The following is a 22,158-nucleotide window of genomic DNA, read 5'->3' on the forward strand; positions in this document are numbered from 1 at the left end:
TGCATGCAGGACTTTTGGTGCTCTTTTAGAAAATGCACCAAAACTGTCCAATCTAATGAAAGTCTGTGGCGAAGCGCGGTTAACCCGCACAAAAAAAACACAGGTACACTGCCTTGCATCTGCGCTACAGGGAAACTGCAGTGGAACAGTGTAAAAGGGGCCTTTTTTGAAGAGGGGGGCTGACCATTTCTGAGAGTAATGTATATCTCTATCAGGAGAAGTAATTAGTGTCTCACTAATGTGATCTACCTAAGGCAGCCCATAGGTGGTGTAAATGTATCTCTGGCAACCACGAGTTGCCGGAATGAAATATACATGATTCCCCCAATCAACACAGAGAGTGATGACAGTGGAATTCCTCCAGCTGAGCCATTGTCTTCTCCCAACATGGGTGATTATTGCTAGAGGCTATAACAGACGCTTGCGATACTCAGAAGCGAATCCGGCAGGCAGGTTGTACCAAAGTTGATCGATTGATCAACTTGGTACATTCAGCCTGCCCATTTATGGTTAAAATCTTAGCCGGTTCCTACAGAACCGGGCGAGATTCAAACTGCATATGGCTGGCCTTATATTGTCAATATCCACAAGACAAACTATTAGTGGGACTCTAAGACAGGTTGAATATTTTGTGTGTTATTCTGATGTACAATATACATCTGTATTTTATCCCATATAAGTGTAATCTGGTCAGGTAAACATGATGGATCTTTCATGACAAGCTCTGTTCATCTATTTAGAAGGACTTTAGTTTTTTTAGGCGCCTGGAGAAAACCAGACTCACACTCAAGCTGATGGCAGCCTGTTTAGAGAAAAGGATATTTGTCTAACTAAATATAGTAGTACATTCTTTTGTAATTCCTCATTTCCTTTATTGCTTAATGAAGAACTTTGTTTTTATGTATATGTTTATTTTTCTGCCATTAGATGCAACCCAGAGCTTCTACGTAGATATTTTTCTCTCTCTTGCATGCATAACATACTGTTATACTTGAAAACAGAAAACCCTTTAACATTTAATTTGCAACAGATGGAGGTTAAACTTTCCCACTAGACACATTGCTTCGGCCTGGCAGGTATGAATCAATTTAGTATTGAAGACAGTACTGATGTAAAACTACACAAAGTCGAGTATAATGTACATTCCATGTGGCCAGCTAGAGCACATACTTTGAACTGGAACCAAACAAATTGCTAAGATGTTGATTTAAGATAATATAATTGGTAGCTCCAAAGTATCTTACATTTTAATGAGTTAGAAGGTCTCTATGTAAACCAGTTTTAATTGACTCTGGCAAATTTGATTAGCCAGACTAATGACTTTAATGTATTAAACAAAATATGCTGCATACACTTTGTTGGCTATTAGCTGTCTAATGAGATAGGCCTGTGAATGTAACCTACATTGCTAAAAGTTTTTTTTTCTTTCATTTTGGATCATCCAGATCCTTGGAAAATCCTTTTAACCGTTGTATGCTTGCTTGTTCTACAAGCTTTTACTGCACTGATAATACAAATAGCGGCAATAATCCATCTGTTTATTTCTCAGTAAACAACTAGCATTACCCAATGCACTTATATTCAATTGCTTTCCATTACCTTTCTAATGGAAGGACAGCTCTAGCATGTAAAAATAAAATAAAAGAAAGACCTCTACAAATGCAACACTGATTTATTCTTACTTGGTGGCTGTAATACAGTGCTGATAGCATGGACCACACCATTTGTTGCCATCAGGTCTGCTTCAGAAACACGCTGTTTGTTGACATGCAGTGTGGAGTTTTTCTGTAAAAACATCACAGATCAAACTACAAGAACAGTTACTTTGGTATAATGTCTTTATGTTACGTGGCATACATAATGTCTAATAACTCTAACTTGTATGCAATGTTTTAAGGAATATGAGGAAGAAAATATGACACTGTGGCTCCACTATGGCCCAAAATAGGCTTCTCTAACTGTAAAGATATTTTTTCCATGCTGAAATAGTTATTTAACGTTTTAACTTGACTGTCTAAACCATGGGAGTCCAACATTTTGGAATTCCTGGGTCACATTGAAAGAGGAGGAATTGTCTTGGGCCACACATAAAATACAATATTAATAAGGGTAGCTGGTGAGCAGAAAAGGTCAGGCAGATCACAAACTAAAAATCACCGATATAGATAATGTACCTAGCTGAGTAATACAACATATTTTTTGTTGCCCTTTTTTTATTATAAAAGTAAAAGAGGGCAACATAAAACTAGTCCAATACTTGACACTGTTTTTGATAAACGAATGCATCAATATCTGGTTTGATGGCTTTAGTAGCAATTCTCAATGAATTCTTTAGGTGTTCATCAGATATTTTGGTACTTATGTTGCCCTTCCTGTGGTTCATCATTAAAAATAGTTGCTCACAAGTATACAGTGCATTCGGAAAGTATTCACAGCTTTATTCCAAAATGGATTAAATACATTATTTTCCTCAAAATTCTACAAGCAATACCCCATAATGACAACATGAAAGAAGTTTGTTTGAAATTTTTCTAAATGTATTAAAAATAAAAAATGAAAAAAAAAAATCCAATGTACTTAAGTATACACAGCGTTTGCCATGACACTCTTTTTTTCACTGATCATCTTTGAGATGTTTCTACATCCTGGAGTCCACCTGTGATAAATTCAGTTGATTGAACATGATTTGGAAAGGCACACACCTGTCAATATTAGGTCCCACAGTTAACAGTGCATGTCAGAGCACAAACCAAGCCATGAAGTCCAAGGAATTGTCTGTAGACCTCCGAGATGGGATTGTTTTGAGGCGCAGATCTGAGGGAGGGTACAGAAAAAATTCTGCAGCATTGAAGGTCCCAATGAGCACAGTGGCCTCCATCATCAATAAATGGAAAGAGTTTGGAACCACCAGGACTCTTCCTGGTCAAACTGAGCAATTGGGGGAAAAGAGCCTTTGTCAGAGTGACCATCGAGTTCTTGGTCATCTCCCTGACTAAGCTCTAACGTTTCTCTGTGGAGAGAGGAGAACCTTCTAGAAGAACTTCTAGAAGAACAACCATCTCTGCAGCACTCCACCAATCAGGCCTGTATGGTAGAGTGGCCAGGCGGAAGCCACTTCCCAGTAAAAGGCACATGACAGCCCACCTGGAGTTTGCCAAAAGGCACCTGAAAGACTCTTAGACCATGAAAAACAAAATTCTATGGTCTGATGAAACAAAGATTGAACTGTTTGGCCTAAATGGCAAGCATCATGCCTAGAGGAAACCAGGCACTGCTCATCACCTGGCCAATACCATTCCTACAGTGAAGCATGGTGGTGGCAACATCATGCTATCGGGATGTTTTTTCAGCAGCAGGAACTGGGAGACTAATCAGGATCAAGGGAAAGATTAATTCAGCAATGTACACAGATATCCTTGATGAAGCACTGTGGACCTCAGATTGGGGCGAAGGTTTATCTTTCAACAGGACAACAACCCTAAGCACACAGCCAAATAACAAAGGAGTGGCTATGGGACGACTCTGGGAATGTCCTTGAGTGGCCCAGCCAGAGCCCAGACTTGAACCTGATTGAACATCTCTGGAGAGATCTGAAAATTGCTGTGCACCATATCCAACCTGATGGAGCTTGAGAGGTCCTGCAAAGAAGAATAGGAGAACTGCCTACAAATAGGTGTGCCAAACTTGTAGGATTATATTTAAAAAGACTTGAGGCTGTAATTGGTGCCAAAAGTGCTTCACCAAAGTATTGAGCAAAGACTATGAATACTTATGTGCATGGGATTTTTTTGGTTTTTAATTTTTAATACATTTGCAAAGATTTCAAACAAACTTCTTTCACGTTGTCATTATGGGGTATTGTTTGTAGAATTTTGAATAAAATAATGAATTTGATTTTGGAATAAGGCTGTAACGTAACAAAATGTGGAAAAACTGAAGCGCTGTGAATACTTTCCGGATGCACTGTAGGTGCTGCTGAAAACTGATGACATTAATAAGCCGTGATTGTGAAGAGTGGATGATTTTTCTTTAGGGAAGATAAAATTATGAAAGTCCAGTAAAGAGACACTGGGAAAAAAGGTTTTTGGCTACATGTGTCTGCCAAGTGTAAATGCATTTTCCAAAAAATGAAAAAAAAAACAAAAAACATTTTCTAGTAAGTTTATGATTTTGTGTTGGGCCGCATTCAATGTCTTGGGCTGCATTCGGCCAGTGGGCTGCAGGTTGGATACCTCTGATTTAAACAGCAGCTTATAGGCTCCAGAAATCAAAGATGGCTGTATTGATATACCATAGTTGCTCCCCATATTATGACATATATTGTATTTGTGTATGGCATAATAATGATCTTCTGTAACTCTCTGCATGTTGTTAAATAAATCTGTAACCTAAGTTAAAGTGGAAGTAAAGGCAAAACCTAACTAACTCCAAAGAAAAGATTGCTGTACTGTACTCACCTATTCTGCAGCCAATCTGGTCCAGTCCCAGGCTGAGCTGTCACCGGCGGCTTCAATGTGTAGGAAAGGCAGCTCCATATTAAGTCTAAGGGGGACGTCACTTCCCAGACATTTCCCAGCTGTTGTTGGCTTTCTCCTTGCACACAGAGGGTGCCGCTGGAGACTGGACTGGAGCAGCTTCAGAACAGGTAAGTATAGTGATCTTTTCTTAACAGGGTTAGTTAGATTAGGCTTAGAATGTGGTTGGGAGTAGGTTTAGAGGTAGGCCAGCCATACACAATTCAAATCTCGGCTGGTTCCTGCTAATTCAAACCGTTAATGGGCAGACTGACTGTACCAAGCTGATCGATTGATCAACTTGGGTACAACTAGACTGCCAGATTTTCTTGTATTGCTAGCAGCTGCCATAGCCACTTGTGATAATCACTGGCTTCTACTGCCTGCCCCAACCAGGAGAAAACAATGGCCAGGCAGGGAGGTCTGTGTTGATGGGGAAATCAAGGTAATTTTTTTCCTGCAACCAGTGTATGGCCAGCCTTAGGTTTTGCCTTTACTTCCACTTTAGTCACCAGCTAGGTTTAAGGAAACTAAATTTCTTCATGATGTTAAAGTAATTTAAAGTGTTTATAAACCCCAAACACAAACCTCTCTTATTTTCTCCCTTTTGATCTGTTAAATATACCACACACTATAATATCATATGATGGCGTACTTCTGGTTTGCATTCATCATTTTCATTGCTTCCTAGGAATTTATGAAACCTCTTTATTGTGCATGTTTTGCTCTGTGCATGCTGTTGAAATTATGTGCTGTTTGCTATGTGTGCCCATGTGTGCTTGCCCTACAGTGTAGCTTGTCTGTACTGCCTGTACTGCCTGTGCTGTGTGTGTTCTGTGTGCTTCAAGTTTTAAACATTCTATGCTCTGTACATTCTGTGTTGCTTGCCCTGTGTATGCTGAGCCTAGTGGGGATATTGTATGTACTGCCTGTACTGTGTTTGCACTGTGTTGCATGGGCTGTGTGTTTAAAACATTCTGTGTATGGTGCGTATGTTCTGTACAGTGTATGCTGTGTGAATTCTGTATCATACGTATGCGAAACGCATTAATGTAATCAGCGCGAACGGACCCTGCGCTCCACACTGCATTCCACGCCAACAACTTCCAGACTTCCGGAAGTCGGGTTATCTCATCTATGGCTGAGAGTGAACCCCAACACTGGATACTGATCCTCTGGACACATTGCAACTTGGGCGTATAGCCTGTCATGATGGGCTCTGGATGAAATTGTATGGTGAATTGTCCTTAATGAGCAGAGCGGTTGGGCTCGCAATACGGGTGAGTCAACCCATAAGCACTTTGAATCCATATACCTATCTTGTGGTACCCCATGTTGTCCAAGAACTGACTTCCTGTTATTAACAGAGTTTGTCCATCCTTCTGAAACTTAGTTGAGGATCCTAGTTGGATGTGGGGTGTATACATATCTTCAAATACTAAATGTCCTTCTGAATCTGGTGAGAGGACTGTTGTGACTTTGGCAACCATGAGATATTCACTGCCTAATTGTGGCTCTATCCATTGATGTTTAAGCCATGGTCTTCAAGTGAAACTCAGTCCCTATATACCAGCTAGTTTGAACTGCCATCTTCTGGACTGTTGCTCCTGCCCTAACTGTAGTGGTGATTTCATCTCAACCTGCATATGACTGGGTTCATGGCCATACTGATTCATGTGGTTTACACATTGGAAATCACTTGCTGGAATTTTTCAACTAGCCTTGATTTATATATATTGTTTCATATGAAAATGTGAAATTTGAATGGAATGTATGTGTGTGTGTCAGAGGTCCGTTTTATGTGCTTGTCTAGACAAGGTTTTTTTGTGTTGTCCACTGGACATCTGGGATGTTTTTTACTATGCCTTTTTGTAAAATACACTTTTTGCCAGTTTTTCAATAATTTTTTGCATTTGACATCCTTGGAGGTCTTCATTTACAACTTTTATAGAGTATCCTCCATGGAGAGAACTCTATTATTGCTTTTTTGATATTGTACATACTGCCTGTACTGTGTTTGCACTGTGTTGCATGTTCTGTGTGTTTAAAACCTTCTGTGTATGGTGCATATGTTCTGTACCGTGTATGCTATGTGCATTCTGTATTGTGCATGTTGTGTGTGCTCCATCCCATCATGGTGTAGTAATTTATTTGCATTTTGTCATCTTATGTTCACTAAATTTTTTTTCTATTTTGACACTTAAGACTCTTTGCTTTACATGCTTTGCTCTGTGTATGCTGTAGATGTTCTGTATTTTTTGCTGTGTGCTGTATTCTGTGTATTCTGGTCTTAGTGTGTATACTTTGTGTACTGCCAGTGCTGAATGTTCTCCGTGTTGTGAAGGCTATGTGTTTTTAATGTTCTGTGTATTCTATGCTATGTATACTGCGTTTGTTCTGTGTTCCAAATGTTGTGCTCACTCCATGTTGTATTTCATTTCCTTGTGTGTGCCCTAGAGTATATGTGTTTTGTGTTTTGTAGGCAGTATATCCTGGGCATTATTTATGATGTGAATGTTGTGTGTACATTGCATGCTATATGCATTGTGTGTGCTCTGTGCTGCAAATGGACAAACTTACACCCCCTTAATTTTCTGGGAGTACAATCATTCCAGAGTCAGTGAACTCCAGTAAGAGCAAGACAAGTAGTGTCATAATATTAAAGAATAAGGGATGATTGTAAGTAATGCAGTACTTTATACAATATTTCTAAATGTGATATATACATATAATGTTTTCTTATAAATGTATTCTATTTTCAATAAACAAAAAGCATACAAATAATCAGGACAATTAACCTACCGACATGGCTTCCAGTTTTCCACCCTGCAGAGACTTTAATCTTACAAGTTGACTAACTGACCCGCTGACCAGGATCTCATCACCAATGTGATACTTCAAAAGGTTGGAAAGCTCTTTGGCATTACCTTCAAAGCAACACAAAATATAAATTATACCAAAACTGATATACTACAGTATACAAAATACTGCTTCTAAGCACCAGTGCATGTATACTCCTTTCTATATAGATTAATGTCATATTGAAACAATTTTGTTTTGGATTTATCATGGCTCCAGCCATACTGTATACTTTTTTGTTAAGCACATTAGAAGGTAAGCTAGCAAACACCATGACAAAGAACTGAGCCGGTGCAGGCCACTGGCCCATTTTGCACACCAAAGATTATTGGGGTCCAACTGTAGTGTTAACTGCTTCTGATGTTTTTAGTACTGGCACTGCAGCTCATGCTTCTGCTGCCAGAGGCTGTCAAGGTATTTGTCTGCTTGGCAAAAACAGCCACAGCTATTCCTTGTTACAAGTTGGTAGAGCAGAGGCGCATTCGCTCTGGTGATTGAACCTGGAAGCAACAAGCATTTTGTCCCTTCTGATTTTAGAGCCATCATTCCCCATCCTCTGCAGCCAGGGAAAAGGCTAAGCAAGCCTGATCTGTGCTTGATTAGCTTCCACGGAGTCATGGGTATCCGCAGGTAGGGGCAAGGGGGGGGCAAATGCCCCCCCTTGGAATCTCAACTTTCCCTTTTAAGTGGTTGTTAAGCCACTTTATACCATCCTGTCTGTTCTGTTTAATAATCATGTGTGCCTGTGCGTCTGTGTTTTAAAAAAATAAGCTGTTCTTTACCAGTTTTCAGAGGGCCGAGCGCCGCTCACGTGACCTGTCGGCTCTCTCCTCTCTCCAGCTGACAACTGCCTGCAGCGGACGGGGCCCAGGATTCCTCACTGATGTCAGTTGGGAGGGGAGGAGGAGGGGAAGAGGAGAGGAGGAGAGAGGTGGCGGGTCACGTGAGTGGCGAGTGGCACTCTATACTTGTAAAGAATGGCTTATTTTTATAAAAAACAAACACAGGGGCACACAGGATTATTAAACAGACTGTAGACAGAATATGAAACTTTAAATGAAACTACAGCAGCAGGAGAGGAGGGGGGTGGGCACTGACACAGGAGCAGACAGGCAGGGAGGGAGGGGGGAGAGAGGACAGAGGAGGACAGGAGGGCTGCGGATGATGGAGGCACGTAAACTGACCACGGTGTCAGGGCTGTGCAGTCATGATATACCATGGTCAGTTTACAGAGGGGAGGACATAGCCAGGCAGGATCAGCCAGGTATTTTAGGTGATAGAAGGGGCCAAATTACACAGCAAAGCACTGTGCTGTATAACATGCTTTAAGGGAATATACTTAAAATAAGTATAATGACTAAGCCCCTCCCCTTCATGACATTGTTGAAAAGGGGCAGAGTATGGGTGACCTTAAAATTATGCCCCCCCCCCCCTGAAAAAAGTTCTGCGGACGCCCATGCACGGAGTGCAGGGAAGAAATTAGAGGTCTAATAGTCTCCTGATTTCTCAAGAGAAACTTTTCATTGTGCTATCATATGGGGGTCGTTGTCAGTGAAAGTGGTTCTAAAGCATAAACATTTTTTATCTTAATACATTCCTTGCATTAAGGTAAAAAATGTTTAAGCATCAGCATCCCCTTCCCTCACCCCCCCCCCCTTTTAGCTACCTGAGCCCTCATTCGATCCAGCGTCGTGCATGTCTGCAGCTCTTCTCTCCCCTCACTCCCGGGTCCCGCTGGCTTTGCTGGGGCACCGGGAGCTATCACAGTCAATCAATGCCAGTGATGAGGTAGCAGGGGGCAGGGTCAATGAATGCAGCAGTGGGGCTCAGGAGCGAGCACGCATGAGTGTCCTCAAGGAATGGGGCTTCCAATGGGGCCAATAGATTAAAGGGAGGAGCCAGGAGCACGGGCAGGGAACCCGAAAAGGGGAGGTTCGCTGCCGCTCTGTGCAATTTCATTGCACAGAGCAGGTAAGTATAGAGATTTTTGTTATTTATTTTTTATTTATTTTTATACAAAATTTTACCTTTACAATCACTTTAAGTAAAAAAAAATAAATAAATTACGTCAGACATATTATGTGTTGCTTCCCATACAAGAATGAAAGTATTATTTAATTCACAGTTAGTTGTAGTTGTACGTTTTTGACCTGTAAAAACTTTTAAAACATTGCCTGTGGACAATTTTGGGTACCGTAGTTTGTTGCCATTTCACAGCTTTGTGCAGTTTTAATGTTTAACATGCTTGGTATTTATTGTATTTACTTGATGTAACCTCATCTTATATATTTTACTCAAAAAATTATGTAATACACTGGGGCCGATTTACTAAAGGCAATTAGACTGTGCACTTTGCAAATGCAGTTACATTCATTTTCCTTACTAAATGTAACTTGGTAAAGCTTCACTTTGTAAAAATAACCCAAACAGGAGCAAGAAAAATAAAAAAAATTGCTGCTTGCACATGATTAACCTCCCTGGTGGTTTGATTCTTTCCAATTTTAGGATTTTAGGTGCTGAAAGCGGTACCATTATTTTGCATGTAATTCTTAAGAATGAGCAGCCCAAACCAACTATTTACATAGGATTTTTTTTTTTTTTTTTTACTGTGCGTTCTTATTTATAACATCTCGGGTATGATAAAGCTTGAAACACAAAATCATAAATTATAATATAATAAATAACTATAAATAAGTTAAAGTATGTATGTATGTATGTATGTATATATATAAATATATATATATATGTATATATATATATATATACACAGTATATATATATATATATATATATATATATATATATATATATATATATATATATATATATATATATATATATTACACAGTATATATATATATATATATATATATACACACGCGTATACGTATATTATATATATATATATATATATATATATATATATACACATATATTTATATAAATATATATATATGTATATATATATATATATATATATATATATATATATATATATATATATATATACATATACGTATATATACATAAAAAGTACAGTAAAACTGCAGGAAAGGGCACTGGGGGTAAACTAATGTGAATTTATTTCATTTTGCATTGTATCAGTGTGTTTGGTGTGTTTTACTTTTGAATTTGTCGCCGGTTCCACCCCCCTGCGAACGTCACGTTGCAGGAGACGGAAGCCGGGGCACACAGAGCATCGGGAGGAAGAGCATTGTGTGAACAAGAAAAAAAAAAAAGTCCCCATTTTATTCTCCAGGGTCTCTGCTTTTAGAATATATACTGCTTTAAGTAATATGGAGAACTAAAATGTGCCTTTTAACATATGTGCAAAAATGCAAAAAACGCTTTGGCAGCAAAATAGTTAAATTGCCTTTTATAAAGCTTGAACATATTCTGCATCATCTTTTATATCAAGCGTGCACTAGCATTTACACCCAGTAGTCACTTTTCTGTTTACTATCCAATATACTCATCACTGTAGGAACATGCAAGCATGCTGCTAGCCATGTTTGCCAAGCTGTCCGACTCTAATATTGTCTATCCCTGATTGCAATCTTTCATTGTTGGCATCAAGAAACCGGAAAACTGAAAAATGTTTGTGTCCGATAATACATGTCAGATAATGAATCCAGATTTAGGAAGCAGAAGAAAAGACTACTATTAGGTCTGGACACTTTTTCAATTGTGAATGAGTACAAGGCTTCTCTAGCAATGTGTTTGGTATTATTTATTGTAGTAACATTGTTTACTATGGTAATGGCGAGAGACAATTTATTTTTTCCAATAATCCTGTTAAACTCTTTTGTGCAAAGTAAATATCACTGAGGAGATGACCATGGTTGGCAAGTATGGGGAAAATGGTCACTCAAAAGACCCCATATTAGTGTCCAGTGAGTAGTCATTTTAAAGAGAACCAGACATCAGAGGAAAGCAGATTCACTTGTCACCTAAGACCTTAGAAAAACACTGTTATTAAGAATTAGGCCCCTTTCACACTAGGGAGTCCGTCGGACGGATTCCGTTTTTCTCAGCGGGGGATCGAGCCGCCGATCCCCCCGCTGAGCAGCAGGATGACAGCTGTGTCTCCACACTGTGTGCGGAGACACAGCTGTCAGTTCCCCATGCATCTCTATGGGGGAAATCGGATGGGAACGGACCGTCGATCCGTTCTCATCCGATCCCATCCGATCCGATCCGCTGGACGGATGGAAAATAGGGTTTCCATCCGTCCAGATTTGATGGATCGGATTAGGTCGGATGTCAGCGGACATGTCTCTGCTGCCATCCAATGCCCCATAGGAATGCATGGGGGGACCGTTCAGATCCGCCAAAAAAATGGACAGGCGGATCTGAACGGTCCGCCTGTGTGAAAGGGGCCTTAATGTCCATTATTCTGTTTAGAAAGCCATAAAAAAAAAAAGAAAAACCTGTTTTGGTTACTATCTTGATGATTGCTAGTTATGACTTGTGTAAATGGATTCTATAGAGAAGAGGTAGGCAGTTAAACAAAAACACTGTAAAAACAACATATATTTAACACAAGGACGTAGGTTACAAATTTCTTGCTTCACCCCACTGCACGAAAGAAAAAAATAATATTTTATTAGTAGGTGCTCTGTCTGACAAACGTTGTATATTAATGTATTATAGCTTTGGGTATGTTTTTATTGCTACCTGTGTGCCTCCAAAAAATATTCACTCTCCCTATTTGACTTGCTGGTTAATATCAATAGGACTGAAAGTGAGGGAACCCCCCCCCCCAAAAAATAAAATAAAAAAATAAAATAAAAAAGTAATAGCGGGGAAGTGTTCCAATTGTTCTAAAGAACAACTGTCTGGGAGTGAATTTCCCTGTTACTAGATAGATGCTCTTTCACATTCTATTGTATCTACATGTCAAAAAGTGAAGATAAATCTCTCTAAAGAAACAAAAAACTGTCAGGGTTTAACCATTATCTAATCAATAAAAAAAGAAACAGATTTGGCTTTAACCCTTTCACTGCCAGATGCAGTTATTGCGTTTGCATCTTTTGCATGCTTTGAAAAATTATTTTCATAATTTTAATCTTTTTCATTTTAATTTTCTTAATTTCAAAATAACTTTTTTTCACCATACAAGGGACAAAAACCCCCCCTAAAATGAGATTTCCTTTATTGAATAGACTTCCTGTTGTGTCCACATGACAGTGAAGGGAAATCTCTCAAATGAGACAAAAAAATGATTGTTTAATCTCTCTCTAATCCATCAAAAAAAAAAAAAAAAAAAAAGTTTTTAGCTTTAAATATACTTAAAGCAGTTGTTTTTGGCTCATTTACTTCAAGATGGATAACAAGTAATTAGGAGGCAAAGGAGTGTACACGATTGCAATCAGTAGTAGCAAGGCTGATATATAGCAAATGATTTAAAAAAAGATGAAAAAAGGCTCAGGATTTATGGGTACCAACAGGATCAGCTGGGCAGAGAAATACACTGAAATGAGAAGAGACTGTGGGGCTGATTTATTAAAACCGGAGCTTGCAGAATCTGGTGCAGTTCTGATTGAAACAAAGGCTTTTTTGGTCAAAGCTTAACCTAACAAGCTGAAGTTAGAAGCCGAATGGCTACCATGTACAGCTGCACTAGATTTTGCACTCTCCAGTTTTAGTAAATCAACCCCTGTGTATGTAACAAGGTAAGCATTAGTTGTGGTATCTCTACATTTATCTCGTGCATTCACCACTTTCTCTATGAATAACAAATGGAACAACAGGGATTCTGTTGTTGATTGGGGAATTGAGCAAATTGAGCCTTAGGCTGGCCATACATTATACATTCTTCTTGTACAACTTCCCTTTAGATTTACCAAAACCATATAATATGAGGTCAAACCTAAACACTTTCAATTTGTATACAATCAGGCAGGCCCTCTCACAATTGAATAAGAAAATTGTGATAGTATGCCTGTGAGAAGGATGAAGTTATCACTCAGGGCCAGCCTTAGGAGTTCAGGCGCCCTTTGCGAGCTAATCTTTGGCGCCCCCCCCATTCTATATAGAAGGATCACAGGAGCTCTGTGATATTCCAGAGAGAAAAATGGTCAGCTGTGTTTACAATAGCTGACTGCTCTTCTTTCTCAGCGGAGAGCGATCGCGGCAATCGGAGCCGCCTGCCCCCTGCATTGTAGTCCCCACTGCCAAGTGGGGGCGGGAGCGCGCTGGCAGCGGCGCTCGCTTGCCCCCTAGCTGCAGGCGCGTGACCAATGTAGCCCTACATCGGTACGCACAGGAAGGCCACTGTGCCGCAGTATATATGCGGTGGGCAGTCTGGAACCGGTTAAACATATGAAAACAAGACTTCTATTAAAAAACCAAATAGAAGAAGCGATTGACTAGCTGTATTTACACTTTGCTTCACTGGTAGAGCAAGTGCCACACTACATTAGTAGTTTGCTAAGCCCTACACAGTCCGGAGGTAGGTGGAGGAGGTTTACCTGAGTTTTTTAAGATGGCTGGGAAGTTACATGGAGGAGGCTAAGTTGCCAGTTTATGATTACCCTCTAAGTTATTCTTGCTGGGAAATTTTTTTTTAGGGTACTCGGGGCTATTGGAGTATAAGAGACCAAGAACAACATTTTTTTTTTAATCTCGTTTCTCTGTCTCTATGTTCAGTTTGACTCTGACCTTACTCATTAAGATACACTGTATTGTCAACCTTAAAAACTCTGTACGAATATGTAGAAGTTCTGAAAAATAGAATGTGGCAAACTCACTCATCTATAAGGATTTTCTGTACTGGACAAATACCGAATCTCATGTAACATATTACAAAAGGGACCAGATATTAGGGCCTATTATGGCTAACACTCTGATTATTTTGCTATATATTTAAAGCATAAAGGTAATACGGTGGTGAGGTATTAGATCCCCTGTCATGTCTTACTGCGGTCTGTCTTCGTACTGGGGAAGCGGACTCTTCACTGTGACTGAAAGGGATAGAAAAAATCCATAATTTTGAGCTATCATAAGAACCAGAAAAAACTGGGAAATTTAAATAGTAACACTAGTTATCTTGCCAAATAAGGGATTAACTTAATTTTAAGATATTTTTTCAACTTTTTGTTGTAACTAAAGGTGAGGAAGTAAAGGTAAATAGCTTGATTGGAACACAGAATGCAAAAAAAAAAAAAAAAAAAAAAACAGCCATCAGGTTTTAACCATTCCCTGCTCTATAAAAAAAATTATGGCTTTATATTTATTTTCATTAATTGAACAACCGTTTGAATAGGTTGCTATGTTCTAACTAATACCAACTTAAATTCTAGGATGCTGTATTTGCTATGAATACTCTGTATATTCCTGGTGTCTTTTATGCCTAATTGCAAACAGATATAAGCTGTACTGAATTAGCAATCATACGCACGTATAGTATATCTGGTTAACCTGGAGAAAATGTAAACCATGCATACACACTTTTCTTGCAGATTTCTGTGAAAAGCAATGAACATGCTACTTAAATCCAGCTTTGCTGTCAGTTTGGCGTAATCACTGACAGGATTTAGACCTCACGCTGTGCATTTTTATAGATCCCTCCAGCAGTGTCATAATATTTCTTGCTAAGACAGTCCCATTTCACAGAAGGTTAGTATGGTAACATTTTTCCCATTAAAGTGTCGAATTGGTATTAAAAGACTTGAACTGCGATGATGGCCAGTCTTTAGCTTGTGGATTTATGGCTGTTTAGATTTATTGTTGAAAATAGCAAATATTCCATTGGTTTTCTAAATGTGATTGCAAGTTGGTAACAAATTATTGACTAATGCTGTCAATAGGCATAAATAGTTTATTCAGTGTAGGCAGTTTATAATGTCTCCTATACAGAGCCGGTGCTAGACTATTTTGCTTACCAGGCAAAACCAGATACTTGCACCCCCTGACCCCCCTTTAAAAAAATAATTCAACATTTTTTAAAAGTGTAGAAAATATTAAAACAGTCTGTGGCTTAGGTGACACGGTCAAGCTTTATATCACCTGATATCCGTGATGTTTCTGTGGACACTAGACTTTGTGTCATGCCAAGAAGGGGGCCGGCAGTGTGCCGCATTGGGATCACAGAAACCTTGATCCCTGTATGTTTGAGTGCATCGGCTCTGACATCCTGGGCCTACTATTGAGGGGAACAGTAAGTCAGTTAGTGTACCTGTCAGTTCCTCGGTTTTTGGGAGGTTGGTTGGTCTGTTGTTGGGGAGAGTGGTAGGTTTGTTGGTGCACCTGTCAGTTCCTCAGTGGGTGTCACAGAGGATGTTGGGATTGGTGGAGGAATTTGTTGTTCTCAGTCGTTATAGTGATGGCAGTTCCCTCTCCTCTCGGTGCATGCACCTTGATCTCTTACAAGAGAAGGGATGCAGATACAACATTCAGGCCGCCATATTTATTATGGTTAGGATTTCTCCGCCCTTTTTCCTGCCATCACACGATCCTAATAATACAATAATGGAGAGAGCCAATTCCTCCCCCCTATACTTGACTCCTACATCTTTGGTCATGTGATTTTGAGTCTAGTCCTCACTTGACTCCCCCCCACCTCTTCTGTTCTACCACGCCCCTCCCAGTTCATCCCACCTGTAGAAGAATGTGATGATTATCATAGTTAATAGTCTGGATGGTGAAAGAGAATGGAGCTGTGTGGAGAGCGGTGGGAGGAGCTGTGCTGGGGACAGGAGAGATCGGCATGTACATAGTGAAGTACAGATGATCGGTCTCTGCCCTCATTCTTCATCTCCTCCTCTTTGAACACCTCTCCCCCTTCTGCCCCTTCCCTGGCTATCCCCTGGCATCCACTGTGTTTAGGGATTTCTCTCCTTAGTAGAGATGGAATTAGATGTCAGAGGAAGAGGAGGAAATCAGCAGCGCCCATCATCCTACACACTACAGAAGCCAGCAGGGAGTAGGGAAACCAGCGGCCATGGCTGCACCCAAGGGCAGCGGCCTAGTTCGCCTAGTGGTAGCGCCAGGCCCTGCTCCTATATTTACAATGAGCACAAATGCCTCTGTTTAATAACATTGTGCAAATTGCAGTGACAGTCAGTAACACATAATGGGCTGTCAAATGTCTAATTTCTGCATCTTAGTTAATATTCAACAAATTAACTATAGTTTCCTATTAGTTTTTGTTGTCTGACAGTCTTTATAGATTAATTTTTGCATTTGTTAAAGAGCAGATTCAATCAACAAGTTAAATCAGTTAATGAGCTGCTCATTCCAACAGGTCAGCTGCAGTATGCTAAAATCAGAAGGTTCAACTCATTTGTCTTTTTGCATGGAAGGTACCACAAGGAGTTTACAGTGGATGTGTTTCTGAATTTATCTCTTGCACCACCAACAGGGAACCTAAGATCACCAGATTACTAACAAAAGAAAGTGGAATGGGTTGGTGAACTTCAGCCATGCCTGGATTAGAAAAATGAATATGTAGGCTGGGCTATGTGTATGCATTTGAGTTTTTTTTTTTTTTTTTTTAATTCTGGCTGTGGTTGCACATTCAAATTGAGATAAAAAAAATAATTTATGTACAGTCAATGGTGAAAACCCAATGTTTAAATATGTAAATACCACTTTAAAAGCAATGATAACTGACACTTTGGTTTTATTATATGGGCAAAGTTTAGGCTTCACTAAACTCAAACAGGGTTCCTTGGATCTAGTAATACCTCTAGCAGAGCATACTACTTTGTCATAATGTCATGTCTGTTGTATGCTAGCAGCATCTGTCAAAGTGACATCCTGCCAGGCAATGCCTGCATAGTTCTGGTGTAATGTCACTCAGCAAAGACACAGCAGGAAGGGAAGTGGCAGTGTGGCACCTCTATGTAAGCTCCTAATAACCAACAATGACAGGGGGCCCCTGACCTGACCACTAAGGTCCATTGCATAATGGGGTACTCACCATTGAACACCAATTTAAAAGTGGACACTCACCACTAAACACCATGGCTAATGGAGGCACAGTCTATGTTTGCTTAATTATATTTTAAATAAATATAATATTAAACATTTTTGAATGAGTAATAAGGGGCACTAATGTTCCACTAATGTACTTTTTACTCATTTCCCTGGGGGGAGACAGCCTTATTCAAAAGGGAGCTTCCAGATTTTTTGGGGGATTCCTTTTATCATGGGGACTCAATGTTAGGATGAGGAGCTTATCCCCTTAATATAGGAACAAGGTGTCTTGCAATGAGGGCTTTAGCCAGTCTATAACCATATTTGGTCTATGACATTACCCAGCATCTCATCTTGTTTGTTTAAACAGCCAGGGATCTGCTATTTAATGGTAGTTCAGTGGGGCAACATAGTTGGACAAAGGAATGTTAATTGATTGTTGAGGATTTACAGTGGGGGACATTGTTCATAGAGCCAAATTATTAAATTACTTTTTTTTTTGTGTGTGTGTTTATTTTCTTTTTGGGGAATAACAAGAGGAGTAATGTACCCAGTATTCATATTCATTGCCTGGGAGGGGGGGGGGGGGCAAGATATCTAATATCTCAAGGACTTCTAGATTTGAAAGTGCCCCCTACACAAACCCTCACATAGCCCTTATCCCCTGTCATTGGGAGAATGTGCCTTTGTCAGGAAAGGAACATCCATGTACACGGACAAATTAACTTGAGGAATTGTGCCCATGGCTGGATAACGGGTGAGCATGCTCTAGTGTAGTATTGCCGACTTGATCCTGCCTTTGACTCTGATTGAACACGGCCTGAACCGACCCCTGGCTTGTCCTTCTGCTCATCTGCTCCACTGTTACCAACTATGGCATTTCTCCTGACTACTCTCCAGCCTTCCATCTGAACCTGATCTGCCTGCTAGCTGCTGACCTGTACTCTAGACTCTCCAACTCTGCCTTGTGCCTGTCCTGTATCCGCACCAGCCTATCTGCATCCTTCACTGGCTCCTGCTCCTCCAACAGCATGTCCGATCTTGTGATTCCTGCATTCCAGGTGCATGGCAGCACCTGCCAGCGAGAGACTTTACAGGCACTCATGCCACCCTGAGCTCCGGTATTCCCTGTCACCCTACCAGGGACTCCAGAACCAGGGCTGTAAGAGAGGCCTTCTTTAATGCTTCAGGCTCCACCACCAGGTATATTACAGCATTGCAAGAGGTGGGAGGCTTGTTAAAAGAAAGGGATGGAGGGCTCACAATCATTGACCTTATTTCCTGACCCTCTAGACTGTATGACTGGATAATGCTCTAGTTAGAATTTAGAGGGGGAAGTACCAGGCACTTTTTCTTCTTTTTTTATATGTCACAATTAAAGGGCTACATTGTTCCGTGCAGTTTTAAGATATTTCCAAAAGCATGTTTTTAAATTAATTCTGTATTTTCAATGTTATCCTTTGAGCCTCATGAAAAGATCCTCTTCCCACATAATATTGTTTTTTCATCGGTAAATGTCTCCCATGGCAGAGTCCAGCTACCTATGCCCTTTTAAACAATATCTTGCAACTTAGCCTTGAAAAGGAGCAGAAAAAGATAATAGGATTCAGCCCCAATTGACTTCAATAGGGTTCAGAGCTATGTTCAGGGCTTGTGGACTTCATGCTGGGCTAGGCAAACCTCCTGGGAACTGAAATTTGCCAGTTTGCCCTTCCCTATACAAAACAACGAACAGATGGGAGCAGAGATGGAAAGAAAAATAGCATGAGAGACGGAATCCAGATGGATTGTTTTAACAAAATTCCTGTCTTTTGAGTGACTGGTTGTTAATGATTGCTTACTATTTGATACATTATTACTTTGCATGCAGCTAACACTAGACAGCTTGGCATCAGTGGTGGAACCAATTAACTTTTTTTTTAAGTTATGCCAAGTTACTTACCAACATTTTAACCTAAGGAAATATGAAGTGGCTTACTTTACCAGTAATGAACCAGCAGCAAAACTCCTCAACCTGATTCCATTTTCATTATGCATACAAAATTTGGATGCTTTCCATTTAATTTATGAAATTTATTTTAAGCCATGCATTTCTCTGTGTAGCTTGTTGAAACTCAAGACACTATGCATACCTAACAATCTGTTTAATTCTGCTCTTGGGAGAGCACCGAAAGCTTCATCTGTTGGAGCAAAGACCGTGAAAGTGCCTTCCCTGTTCAGTGTCTCAGTAAGTCCAGCAGACTGGATTGCAGCCACCAATAAGCTACGAAAACAAGAGTGAGACTTAGCCTTTTAGTATATCAATTTAAAACAAGTACATCACAAGAACCAAAAGAATCCCTTCAGAATATTATTGCCTAAAAGCAAAAAAAATACAGAGTTTACAGCTGAGGAATAATGGATATTAGAAACATGACTGCAAATACAGCATAATACTCTAAGACGTTTGCTTTCTCTGATTGATTGACACAAGTTGCAACGCAAGAATTGAGCTTGCATACTACATTTGCTAAGAAAGCTCTGCATATTCATTCATTGGTAAGGAAGTGTGCTGTAGAGAAAGGTTATCTAGCATAAAGTTTGGGAATTTTGGTCTGAAAACGAATTTTGTTTATGAATTAAAACTTACTAAATGCGTCAAGAGAAACATAAAATATTGGAGGGCTTATGACCATTGAGACCTGAGTTTGAAGCGGATGTTGAGTAAAATAATCTGGAAGAGCAGGTGCATGTGCGAAGGACTCCAAGATGATTGTTTGGCCTTGGAGCTCCAAACCGCTCCGGTCTTCTGATCCCTGTCACAGCTTTCAGAGCACTCGTTCCTGTCCTGCTCCACCAGCGATCAACCTGGGAACACCCAGGGAATAATCTGATGTTCGGTGGCTCTGCTAGGAGGAATCTACCCAGTCAGCTGGATCACATCCCGTGGCAGGCCAGTCTAGCCGCTACCACATGAGGCACAGACTGTGATACAGAGGAATCCATAGCTGACTAAGACACCTCTAGCCCTGCAATACCTCCTATAGTACATGTCACAGTGAGTAATCAGCCCCATGCTGCTCCTTCCCTAGCATCTACTGAATCACTGATTGGGAGGACATGTGAAGACCTTATCCTGACACCCATGAGTGACTTTCTGGCTGCCCCAGATGCATGTGAGAAGGGGGCCCACAATCCCCATATCGCCCCTACTAATTTCCCTTCCATGATAGCTGCTTTTTCCACATTGTGGTCTGGCCCAAACAGCTGCACAAATCACCTCCTCCATCCATGCTGAACTTCAGCATTTGCGATCACGGATGGAAGGCATAGAAAAGAAGGCTGATCAATTTGTAGCCAGAATTAGCCAAAACACTTACATAATACAGGGTATCCAGGATCAGTTGGAAAATGCATTGTCCAAAATAGATGACCTTGAAAACCGTTCAAGACAATACAACTTTTTAGATCGCACTATCAGGCTGTGCGATCAGCTCAAATCTCCACAGTTTACCTCAAGGGTCCCAAACCTGACTAGATTGCTATGGAAAGATACGCAGTTCCCCTGCACACTATAGACTTTCTTCTGTGGAGTCCTCCTAAACAGAGACCCACAGTTCTCGTCCCCTCCCTCTCTTACTACCTGGCATTGTGTGATGCTCTATATAAACAAGCTTCTTTAATTTCTAGTATCAAACCACTCTCCCCCCTGTTCAGTAACCTTTCCTTTCCCCCGGGTTTGAATATACAGGCCTTACATTGGTGGCTCAACAAAGGATTCTTCAGAATAGGACACTTCTTTAACTCATTTGGTCCCATTTCTCTTGGATACTGTATGAGTAACATTGGAATGCCTCCCATTGAGAAACTTAGACTGTCCCAGATTTTGCACTTCCTACACTCTATCTGGCTAGACAAACCTGACCCCCCCCCCCCCATGATCTTCTTTATGTTTTTGGGAGCTAAAATTACAATAACTGGAGCTTGGAAGAAGTCCTCGGTCTCAATATCAGCAACAAAGTGGAAAGTCTCCTTGATCATGTCCCAGGAACAACTTGTTGCTAAACTTCAGGATAGAGTGCAAAGGTTTGAAGCAGTCTGGTAACCTTGGGCGCTTTATGTTGGGGTACCCCTGTATTGCATTGCATTCCCCCAAAAGGACCCTCCCAGCAGACCTACTTCCCCTCCCCTTGCTTTTTTACTTTTCTTTCTCTGAAAGCCACTTGACTTCTCCCCCCTTTCATCTCTCTCTTCACTCTTTATCTATTCTTTTTTCTCCAATTGTGAAATCCTTTTTCTGCTCCTCGTGCTACCATATGGAGTGCTCAGAAGGTTGAACATTTGTTTCCAAAGGGGAATTTTTTTTTCTTTTTTCCATCTCAAAACACGAGGTTTTTTTGAGACACGAGAGTGGCTCTTTGAATACTCTTCTCCCTCTCTGTACGATACAAGCAGCCCTGGCTTTGACATTAGCTAGACCAGCAGCTCTAGATGAGGGCCAGAGGGGGGGAAGCCTTCCGGGTCTCCAGACACCCTTGTTGGGGTCTCCATGTCCATAGTTTGATCCCATGGGGGTTGCGTGCCTGACTCCCACCGAGTTGGAGGAGCCCTGGTGATGCTCCCTTCCCCTAGCCCGGGATCTCCTGGGCCTTCTAAGACAAGAGGCTTAGAGGGTGTAAGAAGCTTTTGTTGCTTGTTGTGGTCATACGTTTAGTTTGAATTATACTCTCTCTGTCTCCATATAAATACACAAACCACTCTAAAGGGTTTTGATTATTTGTATTGTATTTGTTCATTTACACCTTTGAGCCTTGCAGGCTAATTTATTATCTGTATGTCCTTTTTTATTATGACATTCAATAAACATATTGAAAAGAAAATACAG

General features: G+C 40.4%; 1 protein-coding gene across 1 annotated transcript in view; it reads right to left on the minus strand.

Annotated features, from left to right (window-relative positions):
* The window catches only part of TGFBI (transforming growth factor beta induced), a 117,650-nt gene that overhangs the window by 16,196 nt on the left and 79,296 nt on the right, over positions 1-22,158 (minus strand). The window contains exons 12-14 of the mRNA XM_082256512.1: positions 19,427-19,557; positions 7,317-7,441; positions 1,683-1,785 (exon numbers count right to left, since the gene is read on the minus strand). Coding sequence (XP_082112638.1) covers positions 1,683-1,785; positions 7,317-7,441; positions 19,427-19,557 — 359 coding nt within the window. The remainder of the gene's footprint in view (positions 1-1,682; positions 1,786-7,316; positions 7,442-19,426; positions 19,558-22,158) is intronic.

The sequence above is a fragment of the Pelophylax lessonae genome (assembly GCF_965119305.1).
Source record: "Pelophylax lessonae genome assembly, chromosome: 4".
Classification (NCBI taxonomy): Eukaryota; Metazoa; Chordata; class Amphibia; order Anura; family Ranidae; genus Pelophylax; species Pelophylax lessonae.